At 48.2% G+C, this 22,836-nt stretch overlaps 1 protein-coding gene across 1 annotated transcript in view; it reads right to left on the minus strand.

The window, feature by feature from the left end:
• Positions 1-22,836, minus strand: part of FARP2 (FERM, ARH/RhoGEF and pleckstrin domain protein 2) — a 78,811-nt gene that overhangs the window by 38,501 nt on the left and 17,474 nt on the right. Inside the window, exons 3-7 of the mRNA XM_054167097.1 lie at positions 10,398-10,502; positions 8,202-8,244; positions 7,714-7,792; positions 5,738-5,835; positions 4,195-4,309 (exon numbers count right to left, since the gene is read on the minus strand). Of these exons, the coding sequence (XP_054023072.1) occupies positions 4,195-4,309; positions 5,738-5,835; positions 7,714-7,792; positions 8,202-8,244; positions 10,398-10,502 (440 nt within the window). The remainder of the gene's footprint in view (positions 1-4,194; positions 4,310-5,737; positions 5,836-7,713; positions 7,793-8,201; positions 8,245-10,397; positions 10,503-22,836) is intronic.

A 22,836-nucleotide genomic window follows, 5' to 3' on the forward strand; every position in this document is an offset into this window, starting at 1 on the left:
ATGACAGATGGAAGAGCACCAGGGCCAGCACAACAGAAACAGAGCAAATATTGCCATGGGATGCCCCATTTCAGAAGGGGTTTCAGGACTACCTCAGAATTATTAAAATCACAGAACTGCTGGGGTTGGAAGAGGCCTTTGAGATCATCAAGTCCAACCACTCACCTAGAGCTCACAACCCCACCACTGCTGCTAAGCCACTGCCACTAAACAATGTCCCTCAGCCCTACATCCAGATGTCTTTTAAATACCTCTAGGGATAGTGACTCCACCACTTCCCCAGGCAGCCTGTTCCAGTGCTCGAGAACCTGTTCTGTGAATCATAGGATCACAGAATGCCTCAGATTGGAAGGGACCTCGGAGATCATCCACTCCAACCTCCCTGCCATGGGCAGCAGGGATGCTTCTCCACCAGACTCTGCTGCTCAAGGCCTCATCCAGCCTGGCCCTGAACACCCCCAGGGAGGAGGCATCCACAACCTCTCTAGGCAACCTGTTCCAGAGTCTCACCACCCTCATACTGAAGAACTTCTTCCTCAGATCCAGCCTAAACCTAGCCTCCGTCAGCTTCACACCATCCCCCCTTGTCCCGTCGCTAGACTCCCTTATGAAGAGTTCCTCTGCAGCCTTCCTGTAGGATCCCTTCAGGTATTGGAAGGCAGCTCTAAGGTCCTCCCAGAGTCTTCTCTTCTCCAGGCTGAACCACCCCAGCTCCCTCAGCCTATCCTCATGGCAGAGGTGCTCCAGCCCTTGGATCATCTTTGTGACCCTCCTCTGGACTTGCTACCACACTTCCATATCCCAGATCTGCTCTCTTCAAGCTTATGACCCAAAGAACAGTGCATCTCCAACAGAAAATTCTCAGCCCTGCCTGTCAGGGTGTCTTCTTGCACACATCCTGCCTGTGCTCCCATGAGGAACAGTCTGGAGCAGGGGCAGTGGGGAGCAGTGCTGGCAGCCCCCGCCGCACCACAAATGGTTACACACCAGCAGCAGTTTCAAAGTCATTACCCTCAGATGTTTGCTGCAGACTAATCTGCACAGACCAGTCTGAAAGCAATCTGGTCTAATTTTGTTCATCCATTAAGCAGATAAATCTGCTTAATCTTCCCCAGGTCACTGGACAACAGACTCCCTATTACAAGCACTTTGCAGCAAAAACTGTTGTCAGTGCAATAGCAGTTGAAGCATGAAGTTTCCTTACATACCTCCAACTAGATGAACCCTGGGGCTACGTTAAAATATTGATCCCAAATCAACGCTGTTAAATGCCAGGTGGCTTACAGAGCATTTAAACCCAGGGATTAAGAGAGAATTGGAGAGATGAACTCAAAAAGCTGCATGTGGAGAAATTGTTTAGAGTAGCTAGCAACGTCAAGTTGTAGTTTTTCCTCTAATTTACAAGCAGCTGAAAGAATTTAAATCATGGACGAGTAGCAAGCTGTGAAAGGGCATGAGGGTAACAGAAAATCTATGTAGAAATCTATTAGATCACCTATTTCTTTCCTGATTTATGTATGCAGATACTCCCAACAAAACAACCCTGGCCACTAAGGCAAATAAATCATTCTCTTGAATTCTGAGCTACCCTCACCCCACAGCAAGCATTCTGCTTGCAGGAAGGCAGCAGACTTTCTGTTTGGAGTGCCTGGGCTGCCAGGATTGAACTGCACCACCAGCAGTGCACCACCTTCAAAACACAACCTGGGTTTTTTTGATCAACTATAGCAATAAGTAAACTTAACTCAGGCTCTTGCTGAAGACTCTATAATGTGGCTAAGTAATGTGTTATCATGTGGATAAGGGAAGGCCCCCTGATGTCATCTACCTGGACTTGTGTAAAGCATGTAACACCGTCCCACGTGCCATCCTGGTCACCACACTGGACAAGTATGGACTTGAGGAGTGGAGCACTGGCAGGAGAAGGAATTGGCTGGGTGGCCACACCCAGAGAGCTGTGGTCAATGGTTCAGTGTCCAAATGGAGACCAGTGACAAGTGGTGCCCCTCAGGGGTGGGTACTGGGACCAGTGCTGCTTAACATCTTTGTCAGCAACATGGACAGTGGCACTGAGGCACCCTCAGCAAGTTTGCAGATGGCACCAAGTTGTGTGGCCCAGTTGAGACACTGGAGAGAAGGGATCCATCCAGAGGGACTTGGACAGGCTGGAGAGGTGGGCCCAAGCCAACCTCATGAGGTTCAACAAGGCCAAGTACAAGGTCCTGCACCTGGGTTGGGGCAGTCTCAAGCACAAGTAAGGGCTGGGTGAGCAGCCTGGAGGAGAAAAACTTGAGGGTGTCAGTTGACAAAAACATTACCATGAGCCAGCAATGGTCACTGGCAGCCCAGAAGGCAGCTGCTTGCTGGGCTGCATGAAAAGCAATGTGAGCAGCAGGGAGGGGATTCTGCCCCTCTGCTCTGGTGAGACACCACCTGGAGTACTGCATCCAGTTCTGGGGTCCCCAGCACAAGAACAACATGGAACTGTTGGAGAGCATCCAGAGGAGGGCCATGAGGATGATCAGAGGCCTGGAGCACTTCTCCAGTGGGGACAGGCTGAGGGAGCTGGGGCTGTTCAGCCTGGAGAAGAGAAAGTTCTGGGGAGACCTTAGAGCAGCCTTCCAGTAACTGCAAATAAAATGCACAAATAAAAATGTGCCTGCATGAAGATGAGAAGAGAAGAAGCATTTTGTCCCTTTAACTGCACTGTGCATGGCCAAGGAGGAGAGGAATGCTCATGCTCCATGTTCCTGCTCACTCCTTGTACCAGAAATGAGGAAAAATCCGCCTGCACACTGACAAAGGACAGAACCTTCACAGCTGCTAAAAATGGAGAAGAGTGGCCAACACTGCCTGAGTGAGGGACAAGAGAAGGGATGTGTAAGGAAGTTGCAGCTATTTTTAGGGCTGGAGGGCTTCCAAAATTACATCTCTCCACCAAAATTGTTTCCAACAAAGCAGGAGGATTTCAGCTGTGTGCCCAAAGTACTCAAGTAGTGCTAAGGCTGGCTTATCACCTTTCTAAACACGTGCCTGCTATGCCACGCTTTTATTTGCACTATGGCTTGAAAGCACATCTCTAAACCACTGCTTTGAAATAAGAAAGCAGCCCTGCAGACAAGGACTTGAGGGTGCTGGTGGATGAGAAGCTGGATGTTAGCCAGCAATGGGCATTTGCAGCCCAGAAGGTCAATGGCATCCTGGGCTGCATCAGAGAATAGAAGAGAACAGAAGAGAATAGAAGAGACCAGGTTGGAAGAGACCTTTGAGATCATTGAGTCCAACCTATCATTCAACACTATCTAATCAACTAAACCATGGCACCAAGCACACCCCATCCAGTCTCTAGAGGAGTGACTCCTCTCTAGAGAAGGAGGTACTCCTCTCTAGAGGAGTCACTCTGAGGAGTGGCCAGCAGATGGAGAAAGGTGATCCTACCACTTTGCTCTGGTGAGACCTCACCTGGAGTACTGTCTACAGCTCTGGAGCCCTCAACACAGGAAGGACATGGACCTGATGGAGCAGGTCCAGAGAAGGGCCATGGAGATCAGCAGGCTGGAGCACCTCTCCTATGAGGACAGGCTGAAGGAGCTGGGGTTGTTCAGCCTGGAGGAGAGAAGGCTCTGGGAAGATCTAATAGCAGCTTTCCAGTACCTGAAGGGGGCTACAAGGAGGCTGCAGAGGGACTGTTTCCAAAGGGCTGTAGGGATAGGATGAGAGGCAATGTTTGAAATTAGAGGAGATTTAGATTGAGGGGTGGGTGTCAAGATAAAGGAGCCAGTCTCTTTTCAGTGGGGTCCTGTGACAGGACAAGGGGCTATGAATACAAACTGGAACACAGTAAATTCCACCTCAGCATGAGGAGAAAACTTCTTTACTGTGATGGTGCCAAAGCCCTGGAGCAGGCTGCACAGAGAGGTTGTGGAGTCTCCTTCTCTGGAGAATCAAGACCTATGTGGATGCACTCCTGTGTAACCTGCCCTAGGTGATCCTTCTCTGGCAGGGGGGTTGGACACAATGGTCTCTGGAGGTCCCTTCTAAGCCCTCACATTCTGATTCTCTTGCTGTATCCAACTTCTCTTGCTCAGTGTAACTGGTATTTAACTTACACCACCTTAACATCATCCTATCACACAGCATGCACGACCTTCCCAAAGGAGTATCCACCTGGGCTATACATCACTCCTCACTTACACATGCTTTCTGTGGAACTCCAGAATCTTTCCTTCAATTCTCTCCTGGTTTGGCAAATACTGATTTGTTTTAAGGTGCTCTCGATCCTCTGCTTCATCGAAATCCCCAATTTCAGCTACGGCAGAAAACAAAACAAGGTTAGAGCAAGAAAAAAACCCAAACAATAGAGAAGCACAATGACAGAAAGCATTCCAGTGTTTGAACATCATTTGGAAAATTCAGACTTCTTTACAACCTAATATGTGAGTCTTCTAGAAGATTTCTGAGGTGGTCTAAACCCTAAGCCCTATGAGGAGAGGCTGAGGGAGCTGGGATTGTTTAGCCTGGAGAAGAGGAGGCTCAGGGGAGATCTTATCGCTGTCTACAACTACCTGAAGGGAGGTTGTAGCCAGAAGGGAGTTGGTCTCTTCTCCCAGGCAATCAGCACCAGAAGAAGAGGACAGAGTCTCAAGCTGTGCCAGAGGAGGTTTAGGCTCAAGGTGAGGATAAAGTTCTTCACTGAGAGAGTCGTTCGCCATTGGAATGTGCTGCCCAGGGAGGTGGTGGAGTCACTGTCCCTGGAGGTGTTCAAGAGGGGATTGGACGTGGCACTTGGTGCCATGGTTTAGTCATGGGGTCTGTGGAGACAGGTTGGACTTGATGATCTTTGAGGTCTCTTCCAATCTTGGTGATTCTGTAAGCATTTCTTCCTCACCTCATATCAAACCATGAGGTTTCAGTTCAATTTTTCTATATATATGTAAAATAGTTATGGACAAGCCTGCTTGGGAAGCCAAAAATGAACAGATAGTAGACAGAGAAAGCAGCATTATGTGACTGTAAGTCTGCATCTTGAGTTTTGGTCTCCCCATCACATTTCCATGCCTTTCAGAAATGATGTTGTGGATTTCATCATATCATAAAATGGCTTAGGTTGGAAGAGACATCAGAGATCCTCTACTCCAACTCCCATGCCATGGGCAGGGACACCTCTGAACTAGACTCAGCTCCTCAAGGCCTCATTCAGCCTGGCCTTGAACACTACCAGGGAGGAGGCATCTACAACATCTCTGGGCAGCCTGTTCAGACTCTCATCACCCTCATACTGAAGAACTTCTTCCAAAGATCCAGTCTAAACCTACTCTCCCTCAGCTTCAAACCATTCCCCCTTGTCCTATTGCTAGGCACCCTTACGAAAAGGCCCTCTCCAGCCTTCCTGTTGGCTTCTTTCACGTATTGGAAAGCTGCTATAAAGTACCCCCACCAAAGCCTTCTCTTCTCCAGTCTGAACCACCCCAGCTCCCTCAGCCTTTCCTCACAGCAGAGGTGCTCCAGCCCTTCAATCATCTGGACAGGGTGGAATGGTTTGAAGCTGAGGGACAGCTGGTTTAGACTGGATCTTAGGAAGAAGTTCTTCAGTGTGAGATTGCCCAGGTTTACTGCATGTGGAGAATGAATTGCCATGAGACAGAGAATGCTGCTAGGTACCAAAAGCTTCTGTACACTCTTTACCTCAGGTCAGCAGCATCAACAGCCCCTGCTGGCACTACAGCTTGATACTCACATTGCAGAAGGTGAGAGACCAGAAGAGCAGCTGTGTTGTCACTGCAGGTCAGTCGCTCCTCTGCCAAGTCTCTTTTGATTTGCAAAGCAAACAGGTATCTGAAGAGAGAGGTACAAGTACCAGGGTTACACCGCGACACGTGGAAGTAAAATGACTGACCAGTACTTACAAAACCAACATCTCCTCATTCTTCCTCTCCAAATCCAAGGCAACACAGAAGTCTTGCTACCAAGGATGGTCAAATCAAACCAAATAACCCATGAGTAATCCAGCACCTTTCAGTGAGACCTGGACAGGCTGGAGAGTTGGGCAGAGAGAAATAGAAGGACAAGTGTAGAGCATCTGGGAAAGAGCAACCCCATGGACCAGTGTAAGTCAGGGATTGACCTGTTAGAGAGCAGCACAGGGGAAAGAGACCAGGGGATCCTGCTGGACAACAGGATGACCATGAGCCAGCAATGTGTCCTTGTGGCAAAGAAGGCCAATGACATCCTGGGGTGTATTAGAAGAGGTGTGGTTAGGAGGTGAGAGTGGTTGTGCTCTCACTCTGCTCTGCCCTGGTGAGGCTGCATCTCTAATATTGTGTCCATTTCTGGGTCCCTCAGTCAAGAAGTACCTCAGGCAGTTTCTTGAAAGAGTCCAGTGCAGAATCACAAAGATGCTGAAGGCAATGGAACATCTCCCTGCTAAGGAAAGGCTGAGGGAGCTGGGGCTCTTTAGCTTGGAGTAGAGGAGACTGAGTGGTCACCTCACTCGAATGTATAAAGATGTGCAGGGCAGTGCCAGGAGGATGGAGCCAGGCTCTTCTCCTTCATATCCAATGATAGGACAAGAGGCAATGGGTGCAAGCTGGAGCAGAGGAGGTTCCTTGTGAACACAAGGGAAAACTTTTTCACTGTGAGGATGCCAGAGCACTGGAACAGGTTGCCCAGAGAGGTTGTGGAGTCTCCTTCTCTGGTGACATTCAAAACCCACCTGCGTGTACTCCTGTTTGACCTGCACTAGGTGATGCAGCACTGGCAGCAGGGGTTGGACTGTGTAATCTCCAGAGGTCCACTCCAAACCCTGACATTCTGTGATTTATCAGCACAAATGAAGACACAGGAACAAGGAAGCAGAAGGAAACCCATGCTTTTAACAGGTTGGGTTTATGAAGTAACATATGCAAGTTTTAGCTGGAAATAATGAATACTTAAGTGATTTTTATCTGTCAGAACAAAAGAGGGAAGACCATCACTTATTCTGCTATCTTGTTTGGAGGAGACTTGATGTGGCCCTGGGCAGCCTGATCTAGTTGAAGATGTTCCTGCTGACTATAGGGGGGGTTGGACAAGATGGACTTTAAGGGTCCGCTTCAACCCCATGCAATCGGTGACTCTATGAAGAGCACTGGTACAAAAGTGGGAGAAGTAGAGCAATTTTTGCTAGATGGAGTTAAAGTGTGGGCTTCAGAAGTTTAAATGACAATTCATTTATTAAAATCTGTGCAGATTATTTTAAACACAGCCTGTTTAATATTTTCTCTCTGTCCCATCTCTTTTGACACCACAATGTCTGAGCAGGGCCTGACCTGCACATTATTCTCTTCTGAAAGTATCTTTAGAACATCCACCTGCCAACATAGATTCATAGAAAGGTTTGGGTTGGAAGGGACCTTAAAAGATCATCTACTTCCAAGCCCACGACCACACCCACTGTCATAGGCAGGGACACTTTCCACTAAACCAGAATGCTCAAGGCCTCATCCAGCCTGGCCTTGAACGCCTCCAGGGAGGGGGCATCCACAGCCTCCCCGGGCAACCTGTTCCAGTGTCTCACCACTCTCATGCATGTGCTGAAACTGTCACACTGACCAAAAGTGCTCTCACTCAACTTCAGTGTAAATTCTGGCTGAAAACACATGCAATGTCCTCCTTCTCTTGCTTCTCTATGTTTCAGTAGGTAAAGTAAACCAAGGTCTGCAGAAAATACTTTACCTTGTGTATTCCTCTTGCAACTGGCCCGGGTCTGGAGGGAAAAACTTCACAGCAAGACGAAGCATTGTAGTCTTTGGTCCTGCAAGAGAAGTTAGTCAGTTCACAAAAGCTCTTTATAAGCTCATGCATATTCTGTTTGCCAACATGCATAGAAATCAGAGAATCATTAAGGCTGCAAAAGACCTCTATGATTTGAGTCCAAACTCAGAAGGAGCAGATGTCTTGTTTCCCTTAAAGGTAACACCAGCTGACCTGATCTATCAGGGTATTTATCACAAAGAACCATATCTTCACTAAGCTTCCATTCCACCCACCCCTTACTACATATTAAAAAGGTCAGGTTTGCATGCCTGAACAGGAATCACCACCAGCCCTACCAAGGCCAATTTTCAGCAAAGCATAACCAGTAAATCAAGTGGTAATTGTGAAAGCAACCCACAATAAACAGATGTAAATTAAGGAGAACTTCCTTTTTTACAACTACTTACTCCTTATTTGTTTAATAACAGGTTTCATAGGTTCCAGCCAAATCTGAAATTAAAGAAAAAAAATCACAAATTGACACTGATATTTGAGTACAACATGAAAACATCAACAGTAAATTCAAACAAAGCACTCATTTAGCTGTATGCATTTCTTCCTCGTCACAGGAATGCAGCAATTCCTCTGCTTGCTATTTGAATTGACTGGAAGGACATGGACCTGATGGGGCAGGTCCAGAGGAGGGCCACAAAAATAACCAGTGGCTAGAACACCTCTCCTCTGAGGACAGGCTGGGTGAGCTGGGGTTATTCAGCCTGGAGAAGAAAAGGCTCTGGGGAGACCTAATAGCAGCCTTCCACACTCGAAGGAGGGTACAGGACGGCTGCAGAGGGACTGCTTCCAAAGGTCTATAGGATAGGGCAAGGAGCAATGGTTTGAAATCAGAGGAGATTTAGATTGGATGTCAGGAACAAGTTGTTCACCATGAGGGTGGTGGAATACTTGAACAAGTTGCCCAGAGCAAGTTGAGGCCCCATCCCTGAAGGTATTCAAGGTCAGGCTCAACAAGGCTCTGAGCAGCTTGATCTAGTAGAGGACGTCCCTGCACACTGTAGGGAGGCTGGACTAGATGGACCTTTGGAAGTTGTACAAACAAAGCAAATATTGCCATGGAATGCCCCATTCTATCATTCTGTGCATAAGTAGAAAAACCACAGATCTGGGCTTAAAGCTGCTGGACAACTGAGGCAAGGCAGCAGAATCTCTACTGCCAGGAAGACAGAAGCCATGCCAAAACAACTGCAGGCAGCAGCAAGCTACAGAATTACAGAAGCAGTGTGCATTGGTGCTATGAACATTCTGTATGTCCTCAGTCATATTTTCTGGCAGTACTAAAACTAGAAAAAGCAATAGGAAAAAAAATAGTAATGGAGATGGTTTAGAAGCCACATAGTCATATAGAATGCTTTGGGTTCAAAGGGATGTTAAAGGTCATCTAGTTCCAACCCCCCTGCCATGGGCAGAGACACTTTCCACTACACTAGGTTGCACATCCAACCTTGTCTTGAACACCTCCAGGGAGGGGGCACCCAGAACCTCCCCAGGCAACCTGTTCCCGTGTCTCACCACCCTCTTTGCAAGGCACAAGCGACTAGAAGGCTTAGAGAGTGTCAGTATTGCTTGGGATCAATGACTTCAAGATCATGATTTATCAGCATCAAGATTTCACAAGCTTGCAGGTCTGCTGAGGTTTAGAAAAAAGTCCATAATGACTCCTAAACTAATTGAAGATCACTATCAAAATTACACACTGCAATATGATTTTGTAAGTGTTCCACAGGCTGCGCTTTGAGTTGATCTTGCCCCTTTTAGAGGGAAGGAGAGTTTTATTTCTGTTCTTGCAGGTGGGAACATCAACAACCACTGAACAAATCTTCCTCACAAGAAGTGCAATCTGGCTCCTTCACAGGTCTTCATAAAATGGTTTGGGTTGTAAGGGACTTTTAGAGATCATTGTCCCTTGTCCTATCACTATAAGCCCTTGTAAAAAGTCCCTCTCCAGCCTCTCCTGTAGCCTCCTTCAGGAACTGGAAGGCTGCTCTAAGGTCTCGAGCCTTCTCTCCTCTAGGCTGAACAGCCTCAACTCTCCCAGCCTGTCCCCATGGGAGAGGTTCTCCAGCCCTCTGATCATCTTCATGGCCTTCTCTGGACCTGCTCCAACAGTTCCATGTCCTTCTTGTGCTGGTGGCACCAGAACTGGGTGCATTGCTCCAGGTGGGGGTCTCACGAGAGCAGGGCAGAGAGGCAGAATCCCCTCCCTCATCCTGCTGCTCACACTGCTTTTAATGCAGCCCAACACATGGCTGCCTTCTGGGCTGCCAGGGACCATTGCCAGCTCATGGTGAGGTTGTCTGACACTCCCAAGCCCTTCTCCTCCAGATTGCTCTTGAGCCACTCCTCACCCAGCCTGGATATGTGCTTTGGATTCCCCAAGTCCAGGTACAAGACCTTGCACTTGGCCTTGTTGAACTTCCTCCCCTCTGCTGCGTTAGTTGTCATTCTGGTAAGCAAAGCAGACTGACAAGAATCAAAGAGATAATCCCACAGGAAGACTCCAGCAGATTGTAAAACTGTTGAACCTTAAGCAACTGAATTCAGACAACTTTTTTATGACAGTGAGTTTGGCAGGGAACTGTACTTACCCAGTAGGACTGGATGTTCTGGAATTCAATCCCAAAGTAGTCTGATTCAATCAAATTCAGATGCTTGTAAACTTCTGTCAGTAATGTCTGCCCATAGTACTTGGACTAATGAAGAAAAAAACAAAGAAGTTAAAACACAGTGAGGTTAAACATGAAGAAGTCTCCAATAAATTAGAACAAAGTAACCCTGGTATCTTCAGTGATTGTAGAAAAAAAGACATCAAAGATTCGTTGCCATTGTTCTTGCCGCTGTCACATGCAAGCGTTCAACATACAGGCCTGGTTCCACACAAGCAGCCTTCACAGAATCAGAGGAACTCAAGTTGGAAGGGACCACTGGAGGTCATCTAAGTCCAACCTCCTGCTCAAAGCAGGGTCAGCCATGAGACCAGACTAGATGAGCTGCAAACTATTTGCAGCTCCTTCAATAAACTAGCAGCATTTGTTTGTCCAGCTGGACACTGCAGTCTTCCCTCACAGCTGCAGCAGGCAAAACCACGCTTGCAGCAGCCCCCTCGCTTCTACAGTATCACCAAGGTTGGAAGAGACCTCGAGGATCATCAAGTCCAACCTGTCACCACAGACCTCAGGACTAAACCATGGCACCAAGTGCCACATCCAGTCCCCTCTTGAACACCTCCAGGGACGGTGACTCCACCACCTCCCTGGGCAGCACATTCCAATGACGAACGACTCTCTCAGTGGAGAACTTTTTCCTCACCTCGAGTCTAAACCTCCCCTGGCACAGCTTGAGACTGTGTCCCCTTGTTCTGGTGCTGGTTGCCTGGGAGAAGAGACCAACCCCTTCCTGGCTACAACCATTTTTCAGGTAGCTGTAGAGAGCAATGAGGTCTCCCCTGAGCCTCCTCTTCTCCAGGCTAAACAATCCCAGCTCCCTCAGCCTCTCCTCATAGGGCTTGTGCTCAAGGCCTCTCCCCAGCCTTGTTGCCCTTCTCTGGACACCTTCAAGTGTCTCAATGTCCTTCCTAAACTGAGGGGCCCAGAACTGGACACAGTACTCAAGGTGTGGCCTAACCAATGCAGAGTCCAGGGGCACAATGACCTCCCTGCTCCTGCTGGCCACACTATTCCTTATGCAGGCCAGGATGCCACTGGCCCTCTTGGCCACCTGGGCACACTGCTGGCTCATGTTTAGGCGGCTGTCAATCAGCACCCCCAGGTCCCTCTCTGTTTGGCAGCTCTCCAGCCACTCTGACCCCAGCCTGTAGCTCTGCATGGGGTTGCTGTGGCCAAAGTGCAGCACCTGGCACTTGGACTTGTTGAATGCCATCCCATTGGACTCTGCCCATCTGTCCAGTCGGTCGAGGTCCCTCTGCAGAGCCTTTCTACCCTCTAACTGATCAACATCTGCTCCCAAACACCAACATCCCCTCCCTGGAAGTGTTCAAGGCCAGGTGGGACAGGGCCTTGAGCAAATTGGTCCAAGGGCAGTTATCCCTGCCCATGGTGGGCAGGGTAAGGAATTGATAGGACAAGGAACAACGGGAATGCAGTGGAAGATGGGAGGCTCCACCTCAACATGAGGAGAAACTTTTTTGCTGTGAGGGTGACAGAGCACTGGAGCAAGCTGCCCAGAGAGATTGTAGAGTCTCCTTCTTTGGAGACTTTCAAAACCCACTTGGATGTGTTCCTGTGTGACCTGCCCCAGGTGATCCTCTGCAGGGGGGAGTTGGACTCAATGATCTCTGGAGGTCCCTTCCAACCTTTAACATTCTGTGATTGTGTGAAGATCCCTTTCAACCCAAACCATTCTATGATGAGATGATTCTATGGCCATGCACAACTTGCACACCAGCAAGACCTGAAAACTTGTGCAGATGCTGTAGGGGAGTCCAAGATGGCCAAAGAAGGCTGCTGCAGGGGGTTGCATCCGGCAAGTATTTCCCTGAGCTGAGAAACTCTGCTGGACCCTGCAGGGAAGCAGGAGCTGTGCAAACAGAACTTGTTGGGGCCAGGCTGGCTGCTGCCAGGGATGGCAGTGGCTGCTTGTCACAACACATGCAAGGCCATGAGCACTTCTCTTCTACAAAGGAACATCTCTGAAAAACCTGAACTGTTTTCTTCCAATAATGGTCAATAAAACACAAGGTGGTAGCATTTGTTCTGTTAGGAAATAAACAGGAAGGCTGCAGCTCCCTGCCAGAGAAACCAGGGAGAAGCCCAACGCTGCCCTCTCGCACCAGGCCTTCTGTGCAAGAGGAATTCCTCCTTCGAGAAACCCTCTTGCTAACCCTTTTCACAGTCAAGTTAGGTGCAAAGCCACAAGACAAACACTGGCAGAAAGCAGCCATAGTAGCAAGGGAGAAAGCAGGAAACTTTCACAGTGCACAGAAAACAGCTGCGCCTGGGTCTGCTTCACAGATGAGCATCTGTGATCGCCTGACTGCAGCAGCCAGCAACAAAAAGCAACAAAGGAGGGGATTCTGCCCCTCTGCTCTTGTGAGAGCTTGCCTGCAGCACTGCAGCCAGTGCTGGGGCCCCCAACACAAGAAGAACATGGAACTGTTGGAGAGGATCCAGAGGAGGCCACAAAGATGATCAGCCGGCTGGAGAACCTCCCCTGTGGGGACAGGCTGAAAGAGTTGGGGCTGTTCAGCCTGGAGAAGAGAAGGCTCCAGGGAGATCTTTGAACAGCCTTCCAGTTCCTGAAGGGGGCTACAGGAGAGATGGGGAGGGACTTTTTACAAGGGCTTGTAGTGACAGGATGAGGGACAATGGCTTTGGGCTGGAAGAGGGGACATTTAGACTGGAGATTATGAAGGAATTCTTTACAGTGAGGGTGGTGAGACACTGGAACAGGTTGCCCAGGGAGGCTGTGAATGCTTCCTCCCTGGAGGTGTTCAGGACCAGACTGGATGAGGCCTTAAGCAATCTGGCCTAGCAGAAGGTGTCCCAGCCCATGGCAGCAGGGTTGACACTAAATGATTTTTAAGGCCCCTTCCAACCGAAACCATTCTATGACTCTATGAAAAAAAGCAGCATTTATGAACTTGCATATCATTCCATTCAAAGAATTCAAAAGACTTTTGCATCCTTTGGGATTATTCCAGCAACACACAAAAGCTAGCAGGATGGCCAGTGTAGGCTGCAGAAGGAGGTAGCATGGACACCAGCATTCATGTTCGACCTTGGAGCGTGGACAAATGCAGTGCCAGGGTCTGGCAACACTGTGGTCAGCAGGGGTGATCAGGCAGAACACAGCCTGGGCAGTCATGCCACCAAGGACTTGTGGAGTGCTGGAAGGCTCTGCAGCTTTCCCATCCAAGCAGGCACACAGTGCTGTAACTGACTCTCTAAACTCAGAACCTGTATCTTATGGCAGCATGAGGCATTAGAATACATTTGTAAGAGAATCAGGATAATTGATTAAAATGAAAACACCTGACAGAAAGAACAGGCCACTTTAGGTTCAGATAAAGAGGGGGATAAAAAGCAAGAAAATTGTGAAAGTTGAGGAAATTGTTTCATGTTACTGAGAAGCATGACAATTCAAGAGGAGATTAACTGTGGATGGTTTTAGAACTGGGGAATTCAGCTAAATAGCTGTGGATGACTTCCAAAACACTCACCAAAACCCACACTTAAAGATCATATACTCCAACCACCCTGTCATGGGCAGGGACACCTCCCACTAGACCAGGCTGCTCAAGGACCCATCCAACCTGGCCTTGAACACCTCCAGAGAGGAGGCATCCTTAACTTCCCCCTGGGTAACCTGTTCCAGTGTCCCACCACCCCCACTGTGAAGAATTTCTTCCTAATCTCCAGTCTAAATCTGCCCTCCTCAAGCTTCAATACATTCCCTTTCATCCTATCACAGCTGAAACAGCTTTGGTGATCACAATGTGAATGGAGCCAACTGAATCCAAGGAGCAAAGTACAGAAGCAGAAAGGCAAAGAACTGACTCCCCCTCCTCACTCACATTTTCACCTGCACCAGTTACCTACAAGGGCAACCACAGGTGTGAGGCAGAGGTCAGGCACATTCACCTGGCACAAACACCAGTCTCCAACCTATACTTTGATGTGGGGGTACATCCTATACAGCTCCCTTAGCCCATTCTCACAGCAGAAGTGCTCCAGCCCTTGGATCATCTTTGTGGCCCTCCTCTGGACTTGCTCCAACAGCTATGTGTCCTTCTTATGATGGGGACACTGAAATGGGAGGCGTTCAAAGGTCCTTTAGATGTGACACTTAGCTAATGTGGTTGAGTGGTGAACTTGACAGAGTGGGGTGAATGGTTGGACCTGATGATCTCCAGGGTCTTTTCCAACCTGAATGACTCTCTTGATTCTAGGATTTTGAAGTGGATGAAAAAGAAAGTTATGCAGTGGGTATTTCCATCTCCTTGTTTAATCTGCCAGCACAATGCATAATATTTTAAGTAATTAATTAGTGCAGTGCTGACGTCAGAGCGAGAAGCTTCATGAATGCATCTCAGAAAGGTCCTGTTCTCAATACAAATTCAGAACACAGCATGCTTCCCATTCCAACCTTCTCAATTACTCTTTATGTGCTGCCAAGATGACTGCTGATACTACTGAATTACTGAATTATTCCACATGACCAAAAAACAGAAAGAAAGAAAGAAAGTAAAAAAACCCCACAGCGCAATACCACAAATCAAGGAGGCTGCTAACAAAAGCCTTCCCCAGCTGCACTACCAGGCACTATCAGAAGACTCTCCAGGACAACAGATTTGTTTTTCAAATCAATCTGTATATTCAGATCAAGCTTGAAAAGCTCCTAAGGCTCCACAACCTCTCTGGGCAGTCTGCTCCAGGGCTCCACAACTCTCACACCAAAGAAGCTTCTCCTCATGCTCAGATGGAGTTTCCTGTGATTGAGCTTGCATCTATTGCCCCTCATTCTATCACTGGGTATCACTATGAGACTGGCTCCCTCCTCCTGACAGACATCTTTTGGGTATTTGTAGACATTGATAAGGTCCCCTTCTCAGCCTTCTCCTCTCCAGACTGAAGACCTGTTCTCCAGACCCTTCACCAGCTTTGTTACCCTTCTCTGGACGTGCTCCAGCACCTCAACATCCTTCTTGAAGTGAGGGCCTCAAAACTGAAGCCAGTACTCAAGCTGCAGCCTCACCAGTGGTAAGTACGAGGGGAGAATCCCTACCCTGCTTCCTGCTGGCCTCAGCTCCCTCAGGACTGTGCAGGCAGGGTATCCTGACAGGCTGGTGATGCTATGGGGACCCTGCACTAGCAGAACACCTGTGTGACCATCCCCTCCCCATGCACCCTCTGACCAAGCTCAGGGCTAGATCAGCACCAGAGAGGAATAGGAATTCACATTATCAAGTGAAGTTTCATGACTGGCCTGCCAGTTTTGGCCTTCCAGTATCTGAAGGGGGCCTACAAGAAGGCTGGGGAGGGGCTTCTCAGGATCTCAGGTAGTGATAGGACTAGGGGGAATGGAATGAAGCTGGAGGGGGGGAGATTCAGGCTGGACGTGAGGAGGAAGTTCTTCCCCATGAGAGTGGTGAAGCCCTGGAATGGGTTGTCCAGGGAGGTGGTTGAGGCCCCATCCCTGGAGGTGTTTAAGACCAGGCTGGATGAGGCTCTAGCCAGCCTGATCTAGTGTGAGGTGTCCCTGCCCATGGCAGGGGGGTTGGAATTAGATGATCCTTGTGGTCCCTTCCAACCCTGACTGATTCTATGACTGAAGAAGGTATCTGTATTTTTCAGTCAGAAAAGCAGACACATTGCACAGTGGCAATTTTTAGAACAAAAGAGTAAAACCTAAGTAATTTTAAGAAGTCAGGATGACAGCCACTTTTGGTTTATCATCCCAACTGTAATCCCTACATTCTCAGCTATCACTGCCTTTATGGCAGATCCTCCCTTTGCCATAGGTGTTGACTTAGGAAGAGAGAAAACCAAATAGGGAAGGCAGAGCCTGTGCTTTTCCACAGACCAGCCACTCCCAAACATGTCTTCTAGAACTCCTGAAGTTTCTGCTTCCAGGTATTTTAAGCTAAAACCCAAGAAGCCCTCAGCATTTTCATAATGAGCAGCATTCTCGTATTCCAAAGTGGACAAAGTGCCCTTGCTCAGATTTTCCAAAAATGAAATCCACTTTTGGCAGCAGTTATGCCACAGGGGGGAAAAAGTGATTTAAAAATCACTCTAAAAGCCAAGGGTTTGGGGAAAAAAAATGAGACTTTGGAGACTTACAAGCAGAGCTGCACCTGCGGCACATCAAGAGAAGTGTGTCCAGCAGGTCAAGAGAGGTTCTCCTCCCCCTCTACTCTGCCTTGCTGAGACCACACCTGGAATATTGTGTCCAGTTTGGGGCTCCCCAGTTCAAGAGAGACAGAGACCTGCTGTTGGAGAGAGTCCAACAGAGCCAAGAGGATGATGAAGGGACTGGAACAACTCTCCTGTGAAGAAAGACCAAGAGACCTGGGGCTGTTTAGTCTGGAGAAGAGAAAGCTGAGAGGGGATCTTTAATTAATGTCTATAAGTATCAAGATGTCAATACATAAATATAAATACCAAGTGTCAAGATGAAGCTGCCAGGCTCTTTTCAGTGGTGCCCAGTGATAGGACAAGGCACAATGGGCACCAGCTGGAACACAGGAGGTTCTGAGGTTGTAGCCAGGAGGGGGTTGGTCTCTTCTCCCAGGCAATCAGCACCAGAACAAGAGGACACAGTCTCAAACTGCACCAGGGGAGGTTTAGGCTTGAGGTGAGGAGAAAGTTCTTCACAGAGAGAGTTCTTAGCCATTGGAATTTGCTGCCCAAGGAGGTGGTGCAGTCACCATCCCTGGAGGCATTCAAGAGAGGATTGGATGTGGCACTTGGTGCCATGGTTTAGGAGTCATGAGGTCTTGGGTGACAGGTTGGACTTGATGACCTTTGAGGTCTCTTCCAACCTTATTGATTCTATGATTCTTTGAACATGGGAAAAAGCTACTTTACTGTGAGGGTGCTGAAGCTCTGGAGCAGGCTGCCCAGAGAGGTTGTGGAGTCTCCTTCTCTGGAGACTTTCAAGACCTGCCCTGGGTAATCCTGCTCTGGCAGTGGAGTTGGACTGGCTGATCTCTGGAGGTCCCTTCCAACCCCTAGCATTCTATTACCCCATGATACAGAATGAAAAGTGGCCGCTGACTCCCAACTTCTTCAAATGCCAGCTGACCTTGGATTTTGTTACAGATTATCTGCAACTGTTGGAAGAAGCAGCAGCCATTTGGTAAACAGCTTATCTGCATGAGAGGAAGGAGTTTATACTCAATGGGAAGAAGTTTACATCATCACCCACAAGTGGCCAGCACAGAGCATCCCAAGAGCAGCACAAGCATGAAAAGTGAACCGAAACTGCTTTAAAGAAAGACCCCTTCATGATCCACAGGTTCACTCCTTTGCCCAGTGGGTGCACTTGAGTGGCCATCCCAGTGCAAAAGTGCTGTCTTACCTTTCAGCAAATGAAAACCCTACAGTGGGCAACCAAACACAGTAGTTACACTGGAGTTGTTATTTCCTCTCTTAACCAGAAATATACAAACACTGGGGGGAGTTTATAGCTCTGTTTATCTAAAGCCCTTTTCTAATCTGTTAGATCTCTGTCCAAATGCAGCAGGAGACATCAAAAACACCCTCAAAACTCTCTATTAATAACTGTCATTAATGTCATGTCTAAACAAGGCCTACAATTATGAACCCAGGATGGTGTTTGAACCACAGCTGTCATACAGAAGGAAATAATGCATGATGGCAAGAAATACCATTCAGTAACTTTTTGTTTTAATGGCTAAAACAAGCCCACCTCACTTTTCCATACCTACTTTTCCATCTGCAGGCTGGAGAAGTGAAAAAAAACAGCTGTCTCGTTTCTCAGTAATTTATTAGTTTGGGTTGGCATAAGTAACTCAAATGAAAATGGGCCCTGCCTGCCCACAGAAATGGGAACCTAGTGACAAGAGATTCAGAGAATCATAGAGTGGTTTGGATTGGAAGGACCTTGAAGATCATCTAGTTCCAACTTCCTGGCCTGCCGTGGGCAGGGACACCTTCCACTAGCTCAGCTTGCCCAAGGACCCATCCAGTCTGGCCCTGAACACCTCCATGGAGGGGGCATCCACAACCTCCCTGGACAATCTGTTCCAGTGTCTCACCACCCTCACTGTAAAATATTTCTACCTAGTCTCCAGTCTAAATCTCTCCTCTTCCAGTCCAAAGCCATTGTTCCTCATGCTATCACTACAAGACCTTGTAAAAAGTCCATCCCCAGCTCTCCTGTAGCCCTCTTCAGATACTGGAAGGATGCTCTAAAATCTGCCTGGAGCCTTCTCCAGGCTGAACAGCCCCAACTCCCTCATCCACAAGGGAGATTCTCCAGCCCTCTGATGATCTTTGTGGCCTCCTCTGGACCCTCTCCAGCAGTTCCACATCCTTGTGCTGGGGACACCAGAACTGGATGCAGTGCTCCAGGTGGGGTCACACCAAAGCAGAGCAGAAGGGCAGACTCACCTCCCTTGTCCAGCTGGTCTCAAACCCTGGTTTTAGGTGCTCAGCCAAATACTATTTAAGGTTGATCATTATCCCAGCATTTAACAGTAAGTTTCAGCCTCAATTATTGTAAAGTTCTCCTCTAATACTTTGCTTTTAAAACTGTTTCAAATACATGTTTTTGTTTTATTCACTCATATGAGAGATCCAAACCACAGGTTATTTTACTAGGACAGAAGCCCCTCCCTGGAGTTGTTCAGGGCCAGGTTGGATGAGGCTTTGAGCAACGTGACAGGATGAGGGGCAATGGCATTGAAGTGGAAGAGGAAGCATTCAGACTGGAGATTAGGAAGAAATTCTTTCCAGCGAGTGTGGTGAGACACTGGAACATGTTGCCTGGGGAAGTCATGGATGCCCCTGCCCTGGAGGTGTTCAAGGCCTGAAGGAGACTCAGGGGGGGACTTTATCACACTCCACAACTACCTGAAGGTATCAAATTAACTTCAAGAGTGTGGGCAACTTTGTGAGACCCCCACCTCAAATACTGAATTCAGTTTTGCTCTTCCCATCATAAGGAGGAGATGGAACTGTTGGAACAAGTCCAGAGGAGGACCACAAAGATGATCCAAGGGCTGGAGCACCTCTGCTATGAGGATAGGCTTGAGGGCACGGGGATTATTCAGCATGGAGAAGAGAAGACTCTGGGAGGACCTTAGAGCTGCTTTCCAGCACCTGAAAGGATCCTAGAGGAAGGCTGGAGAGGGACTTCTCATAAGGGTGTCTAGCGACAGGACAAGGGGGAATGGTTTTAAGCTGAGGGAAAGTAGGTTTAGACTGGATCTGAGGAAGAAGTTCTTCAGTATGAAGGTGGTGAGACTCTGGAACAGGTTGCCCAGGGAGGTTGTGGATGCCTTCTCCCTCATCCAGATTGGATGAGAGCACTGAGAAACCAGGTTGAGTTGAGAGGCGCCCCTGCCCATGATGGGGTGGTTGGAGTAGATGATCTCTGAGGTCCCTTCCAACCTAATCCATTCCAAGGGAAGCTGCAGTAAGGTGGGAGTCAGGCTCTTCTCCCACTCAACTTGTGACAAGATGAAAGGGTATGGCCTGAAGCTGGACCAGGGCAGATTTAAGTTGGATGTTAGGAAGCACTTCCCCATGGAAAGGGTAATTAGACACTGGGATGGACTGTGCAGTTGCCACCTCTGGAGGTGTTTAAGGAAAGACTGGATGTGGCACCTAGTGACATGACCTAGTCAATGAGGTGGTGTTAGGTCATAGGCTGGACTTGATAATCTCAGACGTTTATTCCAGCCTCAATGATTCTGTGATTCTAAAAGGCCACACTGGCTGAGGCCTTGAGCAACCTGGTCCAGTGGGAGGTGTCCCTGCCCATGACAGGGGGTTGAAACTAGGCAATCCTCAAGGTCCCTTCCAACCCAAACCATTCTATCAATCCATGACAATACCAAAAATAGTTTGCACTGCATTTAACAACCTACAGAGCACCAGAAGTGTAACCTGGAATGCTGTGGCTTTCAGATTCTCTTCCACAAGGTTACTCTCACCGATTCACACCCTTGCAGCCCACACTTCCCGAAGACAACAACCCTCACTTCTTCCAAAACTGGGTCAACAGCTGGGAGTCAACCTGGCATGCACATAGGGTTTGTGAAATGCCTACTCCTTCTCTACTAGAGAATTTTTTTCCCACCCCAGTGAGCGTGGTCCAGCTGCCAGCACACTGAGTCTTAGGAAGAAGCTCTTCAGTGGTCTTGCACCCAAAATGAGCTCCTTCCTCTGCACAAATTCAGCTAGCCCACATTTTCACCTTGAAAATTCATTTCTTTTGTTAAATATGGTGTGTCACAGAATTCCCAGGTGGCACTGATCTCCAGTTTCCTCAAGCATGAAAGCTGCAAAACCAAGCAGACATTGCTGAGCTATTTTGAGCTCTGTTATTATGCTGCTGATTTGGCATAGGCACTTTTAAAGAAAAATAAACAATCCTAAGACTCTCCCCCTTCCCCCCTCCCCCCCCCCTAAGATTGTTTGTTCTAATATTTTAGTGGTTGGTTTGTTGTGGGGTTTGGTTTTTAACAGAAGGCACAGCCAGACAAAAGACTGATAGAAAAGCAAGCCTCTGGCTCAGTTAATTAAGGTTTGCTTTAAAATCTGTGATCATTTGAAGGTTCAGGCAGTGATAAAGCACTTCACTGCCAAATGAACCAGCTCTACCCAACAAACATGCTTTTCCAGAGGGACTAGAATTGCCTGATGCCTGAAAGTAGGAAAACAGTCATTTGGTGACATGAGAAAAGATCCCCAAGAGGGAGGGAATAATGTGAATGAGGCTGGGAAATGTATACTTAAGACAGCATGTACAGACAAAAAAAAATGGTCCCAAGAGTGCTCTCATGCTGAAATACCTGCAGCAGTGAAAATAAAACATGTTGTGCTCAAAGAAAACCAAAACAGCACCAGGGCTAAGCATTCAGCCAACACATGGTCCCCAAGCACTGTACACAAGCAGCTCAGGAAAGCCAGATAAAAATGACTGGGCATCAAGCAGAACTCAGTTGCCTCCATTAGCTGGAGAGAAAGATACAAACGTGACTCCTCAACACCTTTGCTTCACACACTGCTGTACACTACTTGGGGAACAGGTAGGTCACCCAAGCTAAAAACCTGGACCACATCACAGGAAAGAATTTCACAGGATGTTGCTGCTCTGACACCAGAGCTGATGCTTGCTCTTAATTAAACACTCAGCTGATGACAGCAGCAGCATGGAAAGCAGCTGCTTTGAGGTGGCTGATCCCACTCAGAGGTGAAGATGGTGGCAGTGACAGTGGCAGTAGATTGCATTAATGATGATACTGGGATAATTTTTACAACACATACTATTTCTAATAGCCTGCAAAGGGCCAGACCAAAGCCACACTGACAGCCTTCCTTGTCCCTGCCCTCCACTTAGGGCTCACTGGGAAGGGCTCAGCCTCCTCAGCTGCTGCATTAGGTATCTACATTATTTCCAGTCCTTATACAACTTGGTGACTGAAATAAGCTAGAACAGTTATAGATATAATTCATATATATATAGTTTATAGATATAAGGGTTAGCTATAAAGACAGCCTGCTGTCAAAGTGGGCAGGATTAAGAAAAGTGTGGCCAGCAGGTTGAGAGAGGTTTTCCTCCCCCTCTACTTTGCCCTGGTGACACCACATCTGAAGTACTGTGTCCAGTTCTGGGCTCTCCAGTTCAAGAGAGATGGGGAACTACTGAAGACAGCCAACAGAGAGCCACAAAGATGCTGAGGGGACAGGAGCAGATCTCTGAAGAGGAGAGGCTGAGAGATCTGGGGTTGTTTAGCCTGAAGAAGAGCAGCCTGAGAGCAGATCCTCTCAGTGCTCAGCAAGACAAAGGGGACTGTGGCCAGGAGGGCAAAAGAGGCGATTCTGCCCCTTTGTTCTGCTCTTGCGAGGCTGCACCTTGAATACTGCATCCTGTTCTGGTGTTCCTATCAAAGAAGGGCACAGAACTGTTGGAGAGTCCAGAGAAGGGCCACAAAATGATCTAAGGGCTACAACACCTCTGCTATGAGGACAGGCTGAGGGAGCTGGGGTTGTTCAGCCTGGACAAGAGTAGACTCTGGGGGGACCTTACAGCTGCCTTCCAATACCTGAAGGGATCCTACAGAAGGCTGGAGAGGGACTTTTCATAAGGGTGTCCAGTGACAGGACAAGGGGGAATGGCTGGAAGCTGAGGTTAAGACTGAATCTTAGGAAGAAGCTCTTCAGTGGTGAGACTCCAGACCAGGCTGCCCAGGGAGGCTGTGGATGCCCCTTCCCTGGAGGTGTTCAAGGCCAGGGTGGATGAAGTCTTGCTCAGCTGAGTCTAGTTGAGAGGGGTCCCTGTCCATGGCAGGGAGGTTGGAGCAGATGATCTCTA

The sequence above is a fragment of the Dryobates pubescens genome, chromosome 13 (assembly GCF_014839835.1).
Source record: "Dryobates pubescens isolate bDryPub1 chromosome 13, bDryPub1.pri, whole genome shotgun sequence".
Classification (NCBI taxonomy): Eukaryota; Metazoa; Chordata; class Aves; order Piciformes; family Picidae; genus Dryobates; species Dryobates pubescens.